This window comes from Littorina saxatilis, unplaced genomic scaffold (assembly GCF_037325665.1).
Source record: "Littorina saxatilis isolate snail1 unplaced genomic scaffold, US_GU_Lsax_2.0 scaffold_409, whole genome shotgun sequence".
Lineage (NCBI taxonomy): Eukaryota > Metazoa > Mollusca > Gastropoda > Littorinimorpha > Littorinidae > Littorina > Littorina saxatilis.
In genome coordinates, this window is record NW_027129559.1 from 85,717 (window position 1) to 94,327 (window position 8,611).

The window sequence follows — 8,611 nt, forward strand, 5'->3', positions numbered from 1 at the left end:
GTCTTCTCTGCTCAATCGGGCCATCTTTCGTCGCTGAATTGTCGTCTGATTTCTTTGTGGCGAACAATCCGCTTGTATGGGTTTTGGAAGACATGGTGAGAGCTCAATATTCCCCGAGTTTCACGAGATTACACTGAAGCATGACGAGTGGTCATGCCAAATGAGCAATTTTGACATTGTAGCCACTGATAACGCATGCGTCACGTGCAGAGCTCACTTGTGGCAATGGACGAAAGGTCGACGACCAGATAAACATTTTCTGCAGTTTGGTGGATATCCTTGTAGCCATATAACGAAATTAACCAAATATTACAAGCTATGCGTTTCTTTTTTTGAACAGTATATGATTTGGAAAAATGAAGAAAAAAGTGAGTCACGGGTGACGCAATATCTACATGTACGCCTACAATACAGATCTCATCATCTAGAAAACTCGTGTTTGCGTGAAAGAAGAAAGAAGGAGAGAACATGGATTGACAACCGTGAAGGGGATTGCGACCGTGCACTCTGGCACAGTTAAAATATGAGAGAACGACACAGACGATACAATAATAGCCAGTGGCTACCACAATGAAAGCGAAGGGGAGTCAGTGTAAACCGGAAGATATCTTAAACTATATTGTACTATTGTTTAACCGGAAATCATGATGGAACAATAAAACAAAATGGCAGCCCCCATGAGCTCCGAAAGGTCAGTCAAAAAAGTCGTGAATAGCCCGTGCAGTGGATTGCTTCAAAACTTTGAGAATCGCATACTGTATTGCTGAATACAGCCTATATAATGCAAGGCGAGTACAGGACCTTCTTTATAATCTTTAACAAGCACATAATCCCAGTGACATTTGAGATACATCTATTGACAGTTCCACGGCCATTTTGGATTCGCACATGCGCAGATCGTTTTAGCGAGCATTTTTTTCTTCTTCTTCCTTTTCCGGTTTCCTTTTTTTGAGAGTATGCGCATCCGCCGATCGTTTTTTTGAAGAGTTTCTTCTTCTTCTTCCTCTTCCGGTTGATTTGAGAACGCGTAGATTCAGTCTGCTGAAACTGCAATGTTGTAGTCTTCCAGCCCTGAGGTTGCTTGTGAGTGTTCGAAGAAAGAGTGTGCAGGTTCTCCGGATTACATCGGGTACACTAACACGCGATTCACCTTTTTTTTCCCCATTTGATTTGAACGCATGCGCAGATCGTTTTAGCGAGTGTTTTTGTACTTCCTTTTCTTCCGGTTTTCTTCTTCGTTCCATGTAAACGCCGAAACCAGCGCTACATGGAAGAAAGAAGGAAACCCACGTGATACCTAAAGCGATTATGATTGGTCGAGATGTTTTCGACGAGCAACTTTTGCATCATCTGCACGGCAAAGTATGGTGTATAGAAGGCGAGTGTACTCGTCGGTTCATTTCCTTCAAAGTTCTAGCGCCAACATCAAGTTCAATCCATTCCAGTGGCATTTACACTTGCTCAATACTTGTTTGCAGTAATGTAGGTTACCGACTTCGGAAATGGGGGTCCCAATTGTGCAAATCACTACAAAAGTGCACTTTCTTCGGCGTTCAAATCACCGGAACTTACTCGCGAAAGTGATATGCACATGCGCAAATTTCACAGAACTGGAAGTGGAAGTAGAAAAAAACACTCGAAAAAACGATCTGCGTACGCACAATTCCAAAATGGCCGCGGAACTGTTAATTGGTGTATCATCTATTTCTCTGAGCAAGAGGAAAAATGAAGAACCAGAACGTACACGTAAGTTCTAGAACCACACTCTTGAATTTTCTCAGGAAAGGGAGGTAACTTAAGTCGTTAAGTGTCAAAGTCATAAAGAGGGAAAATCATGATAGGCAGAGATCGCGAGAGACACAGACAGAGAGAGAAAAAAAAGAGACAGTGCCGAGATCTCTTTACTAAAGAGACACCGGTTAAATGACGCGAGGTGTCACTGACTTCAAAACATATTGACGTCAACCGGCCGTTAGATCAAAAATCGAAGAGTTGGTCGACACCCACCACGTTGAACTTAGTATGTTCCCAATTGGTGTGTGAACTGTCATCCCCAACTGTAGCCATAGTTTTGTAACAAAGAATGTTTCTTTATCGTGTATTCTCGGCAAGACTGAACATGCCTCGAGTTGAAGTAGGGACAGCGTTCGTGGGATATACCTGGCAGCTTTGCTGGTATAGAGTAGAATAAATGCATTTGCTGAGTAGCAAACTCAGATATATATATATACAATCCTAAAACACACATTATAGTGACTATCAAATACTGACCCACACAGGAACAATATGCAAGGAAAACTCACACCCGGAACAATTTGCTGTTCATTTGTATACCAACAGGAACCAAACTATGTTTGCCGGCAACTTGCCATTTTTATCACCAGTTCTACATCAGAGAATTTGAACATCAATATCACGCCACGACTTGTCTCCTGCAATAATTACAATGACGAGTTAAGGCTTAGTTTGTCTGTTTCACAGCTTTGCGTACACCCGGAACGTCTACATTTCCTACCGGAACGTCGTTTAAGTCCTCGCTAAAGAAAACGCTCCAAACCGGAACAGGGTCTCAATCAAATAATCAAATTACAAGCTAGTCTAAACCTTACTGGTTGCTTTCGGTACATTCAAAACATATGTTCAGCATGATCTCACGCAACATGGTAATTTCTGTGGTCTACACAAACTTGATTCATGACAAAAACACCAAAACGTGTCAAAAACAGGCATTTTCGTCACTTAAAGCAAGCTTGTTGCAAATCTAAATGTTTGGCTTAATGAATCTTGAACATTAACACAAGCGTTGGGTATGACATTACTGTAGCAACACACACATATCAATCAATCAATCAATGAAGCTTATATCGCGCATATTCCGTGGGTACAGTTCTAGGCGCTCTGCAGTGATGCCGTGTGAGATGAAATTTTATACGGCCAGTAGATTGCAGCCATGTCGGCGCATATTTACCTTTCACGGCCTTATTCCAAGTCACACGGGTATGGTAGACAATTATTAACTGTGCCTAAGCAATTTTGCCAGGAAAGACCCTTTTGTCAATCGTGGGATCTTTAACGTGCACACCCAATGTAGTATACACATATAACTACACAATGTTTTTGTTTAAAGTACAAAAATAACGCATTATTGTTACACCTATATCCCCAACAAAACCTTTGATATATTATATTCTGCTGTCTCAACAACGTAACAATGCACGATTTAATCCTGCAACACATGTGTTGCATTGTTTACACCAGATGTTACCCAGACACACTGAAAAGGCTAGATAGGCACCTAGGTCAATAATTGTTGTGCTTGAAAGTGGGATGCTATATGACTGTGCAGAATGATTTCAACACTTGAATTTAAGGAGGCTGGGTCAACTTATGCATACCCGGAAATACATCCAAACGTATTGGCCGGCGTGTGTGTATTCTTGCGTATGAGTCATCGAAGACTCTACCTGTCTTGGCTCGCCAAACTATGCTTCATGTCTCCTCATTGCGTCGGTCCCAGACATTCGTGTTGGCGTGTGATATGAGTCATATCTCCATGGTGTCATTGTCCACTCTCTTCACTTAAGTTGGTCAAGTCTTGGTCTCTCTCTTTCTCTCTCTTCCCTTCTCTATCTCTCTCTCTCTCTCGCCTTCTCTCTCCCCTAGCTTCTCTCTCTCTCCCCCCTTCTCTCTCTCCCTCCCCTTCTCTCTCCGCTTCTCTCTCTCTCCCTCTCTCTCTCTCTCTCTCTCCCCCCTTATCTCTCGCTCCCTCCCCTTCTCTCTCCGCTTCTCTCTTTCTCTCTCCCGTCTCTCTCTCTCTCTCTCTCTCTCTCTCTCTCTCTCTCTCTCTCTCTCTCTCTCTCTCTCTCTCTCTCTCTCTCTCTCTCGCTCTCTCTTTCTCTCTCTATATCTCCCCCTGTCTGTCTGTCTGTCTGTCTGTCTCTCTCTCTCTCTCTCTCTCCAAAGGCTCTCTCCTAGTGTTTCTCTCACTGTCTCTCGAAAACACATACAAATACACATATATACATCTGCATGCATACGAGATACATTCACTAAAGATAAACACTCCTAATTGCAACCACATTCACGCGCCTACATAAGGGCCTTTATCCCGAAACATGACGGAAGTTAAAATTCGTCAGATAACAGAAACAAATTAACCGTAATATTTATCATATGCGAGATCTTCGGATATGAAAAACATATGATATAAGAAAGGAACACAAAATACCCTGACCTTTCTTAAAAGTGGGTCCAACAGTATTCTCATGTTTACCAACTGGTAAACATGTGATGTGAAAAACTCAAAGAGAATGTGACTGACACATGTGTGGGTAGGTATTTGCTTAAAGGTTGTTTATGATAAAAGCATACACGCTGTTCAAACAACCATTCATACAAGGTGGCAGTAGTTTATGTATTGCTGAAGGTAAACAATTTGAAATTATTGCACTTCTTCATTTTTATTGGGGCAAATGTTCAGCTATTTAAATAAGGCAAATCCGAAATGTTATCTATTTGGTTTTAAATAAAACTCCCCTTTGCCGTCAGATGTGGTGGGATTGTTCAACGTTTATCATTGCATTCCAGTATACTCATCAAAAGGCACATTCCTTCCCATGTGAGCAATTCGGCTCGTCTTATCAGGTCAGCCAAGGTTTATAAGTTCTTTCTTTTTCTTTATTTGGTGTTTAACGTCGTTTTCAACCGTTCAAGGTTATATTGCGACGGGGAAAGGAGGGGGGGGGGGGGTGGGATAGAGCCACTTGTTAATTGTTTCTTGTTCACAAAAGCACCATTAAAAAAAAATGCTCCAGGGTCCTGCAACGTAGTACAGTATATGACCTTACTGGGAGAATGCAAGTTTCCAGTACAAAGGACTTAACATTTCCTACATACTGCTTGACTAAAATCTTTACAAACACTGACTATATTCTATACAAGAAACACGTAACAAGGGCAAAAGGAGAAACAGAATCCGTCAGTCGCCTCCTACGACATGCTGGGGAGCATCGGGTAAATTCTTCCCCCTAACCCGCGGGGGGCAGGTTTATAAGTGGAATAGCGCCATCCCTGTATTTGGACACATACCAAAAATCAACATCCTGACTGTTTTATGTGCAGAATGTGATTTTTGTTCTCTTCTGTAATGCTTTTTTTTTAAATAAGCAATTGCAAACGCGGGAATGATTTTGTTATACATACACATTTAGCAGATCTGCAATTTTCAGCAGAATTGTTCTCAAGGGAAGGACTGTCAATTTAATTTATCAAGAAAGCTTTCACTACAAACATTTATTTGCTCACAGCCTTATCTTCAACAGGCTTAACAAGCCTGCATTTATCATCAAACATGTCGATGTCATATTTCTTATAGTATTCAGTTAGCTTTTGCATAGTTGTGACGACACATAAACCCAAAATGTAGTTCGACCCAAACCGCCTGAATGGGTAATGACGAACCTCTTTGTCCGTGTTTACTGCAACAAAAAAGACACATCAGTCAAAAGGTTGGTTGTGTGTGCATTTCCTTCAAACAAATAAACAAACACATTAGTTCAAGTGCAGGCGTGCTGGTATTGGTTATTGTTAGATGTGATTGTGATATCCACAGTTATCAGTCACAATGTCGAGAGAGTCGGTACCATATTAGATTGAGGCGTGAGCAGAGATCTGCTATGATTTAGCCTTTTAAGACACTGTGATAAATGTGGATGGGATATCACAGTCACATCTAACGATAACAGTTTTATCGCATTCGATTTTGGATTATGAGAACCGATATATCCGAATTTGAAGGTTAATGCCATGTTGGATATGTGTAATTGTTTTTCTTACTTTCGCGATTGATAAGCAGTTCTTAGTTGACCAATGATAACACCTATTTTTGCCATGTAATGAGTAAACATGTGATAATGTCAAATATTCCTTGATGACATATTTCCAACAATGTATTTTCTTTCATTCACCCCTACCATATCTGAGCATGTTCTCCATACAGATTAAATATAATATAATAACCCTTGGCTGTGGTATATACTGGCATGTGTATAAATCAAAAACTCTTGGTTACAACTTCAATATCCGTCGCATTGATCTGTTTCAAAATTATCATGCATTTACAGGAAATCATCCACATCTCATTCGTATTTCGTCAAGAGTATAACATATTAAAAAGAGTACCCGACAAGACGAACTGCGTTGCATCCGTGCCGTCCTTGATTAAGAAAGAACCTGGCCCATTGTTCTCTGAGAGCAACAGCTTTTCCTCCTCCTCTTTCGATAACTTCCCGTAGTAGTACCTGAATAAGTTCACAAATAAAATCCGTGGGCAACACACTCATGCAGATACTTATCCTTACAAAAATAAGTCATTGAAATAATCCCTCTTCGATTAGGATCCTGTAAAACAATTTCAATTGGAAGAATAAATAAACAAAAACAAACACAACAAAACAATCACACACACACACACACACACACACACACACACACACACACACACACACACACACACACACACACACGGACATACACACACACACACACACACACACACACACACACACACACACACACACACACACACACACACACAATCAGGGGTTTATAGTGTTCATTTTACAAAGACAGTATTAACAGCGAGTCGCATAATACACTTGGCAAAACTATATATGCTACACATTTCGCACTCAAATAAAAGCGTTAATGTCCGTGTTATTTCATTCAAAAGATATATGCCAGTTAAGGCCGTTTACTTGACTACCTGGATCACCTTTCGGATTGAACTTTTATTTTACAGAAATCACGAGACCGCCGCTCAAATTAGGGTACCCTCGAAATCGACCTGACAAAAACAGAAGGGACAAAATTTAATTAAAAATTGCGGAAAATCACAAGAGGCAAAACTGTGCAACTTGTACCAACGGGAAGAAAGTCAAATTGACTATTTACCCAGAACATGTTGTTTTGTTTTGCTAGCTTACGCATTTCGTGTGCTGTGCTATTCCTACTGATGCAGGTTTCGATCGCATGAGCAGTCCAACACGGGAGTCTTCGCGTCAATTGTATGGGGTATCATAACAGAAACGCTGTATTTCAGCAATGACTTGGTGGATTCCTCTAAAACCGTTGAGGTTGATTATGAGGGTATCCCTATTTGAGCGGCAGTCACGTGATCCCTGTAAACGAAATAGTTAATCCGAAAGGTGGTCCAGATAGTCAAATGAACGGCCTGAACTGGCATATAGAACGTTTAAATGAAATGCTTTAATTTGAGTGCGAAACTTGTCGCAATACATGTTTGGCCAAGTGTACTTGTTCGAGTCCAAATATCGGACCACATTGCTGCGCTGAAAACACAATAGCATTTATATTGCTACTGTGGCATGATACTATGTGTTTAAAACATGTTCTTGTCAGCAAGAACTACTTACAGGGTTCATGCTGGCCGTGTTACAGACGACGTTTCAGTCCGCACACCCTTTGTGCAAGTACCGACGGAACTCCCGAACATTAAAACACTCACACAACCAATGCACCGAGAAGAATGATACAACCTGATGCTCTGCATGACGTCGATTTGCAAGGTTTCATATTCATGACGTTACGTAGCATGCTTTTGTATGCCATTTCATTTGCTGTTCGAAAGTCTTATTTCTGCTGTGGGTGGCGTTTTTGTGAATGATGACTGCATTGAATTAGTAAATACCAAGGGAACATGGATTGTTTTAGCTGATAGTCATCGACTAAATGTTTCAAGTTGGTAACTTCATTTTAACATTGCATACACAGGAAATTGTATCGAGGAAACGGAGTTTGCCGATTTAGGGCAAAGCATTGGAAAGACTGAATGCTAAAATGCAGCTACTTAAATTGTGCAAGGTGTGTTGCCTGTTGAAAACTGATTTTACACGGAATGTTTTTCATGTACGGTAAAAAACAAAATGTTGCAACTTGCATCGTCTGACGACCAGTCACAGAACCAAACCTGGCCAGGTATGCGTGTACTTCATCAACGTCGATGAAACCGGAAGCATGTTTTGTTTGTCATTGTAAACCTAAAGGATATTGCAGCAACTTTCGTGAAATATGGACCAATGGGCTGTGTGAGACTATCCTTCTTCTTCTTCAACGTTTGACGGTTGTGGACTTTGTGAGACTATCCATTCACAACCCCCGCATTCCCCCACGTGTCTATTAGAATAGCAATGTATTATATTATTGTGCGGGATATTGTTAATTTAATTTCAGACAAGAACAATCATTGTCTTTGGTCTACAAAGTGTTCGTAGTTTGAGTCAATAGTGGGGTGTTCCCTTGACAAAAGAGACTTAGCACAATCACCACTATTAATTCCATACTTATGAGTAGACGTGTGAATCGTTATATTATTTCAAAGGCAGATTGTATCATATCAATCGGTTTTCCTCTATTGTCCGGAAAATGCAACAAACAAGCAAACAAAAACTAGTGTCTGCACCTAATAGAATGATCGACAAAGAACAAACCAAAGCACAGCAGTAGTTTATGGTCAATACTAGTCCTAATAAATTGAAACAGATTTGTTTAGAGAAACATCCATCGATAGACATATTAAACTACGTTAAGACCC

At 40.6% G+C, this 8,611-nt stretch overlaps 1 protein-coding gene across 1 annotated transcript in view; it reads right to left on the reverse strand.

Annotated features, from left to right (window-relative positions):
• Positions 1 to 3,923: 3,923 nt before the first annotated feature.
• The window catches only part of LOC138957804 (uncharacterized), a gene marked incomplete at its 5' end in the record, with an annotated part of 20,125 nt that continues 15,437 nt past the window's right edge, over positions 3,924 to 8,611 (reverse strand). Inside the window, 2 exon segments of the mRNA XM_070328859.1 lie at positions 3,924 to 5,477; positions 6,181 to 6,299. Of these exon segments, the coding sequence (XP_070184960.1) occupies positions 5,293 to 5,477; positions 6,181 to 6,299 (304 nt within the window).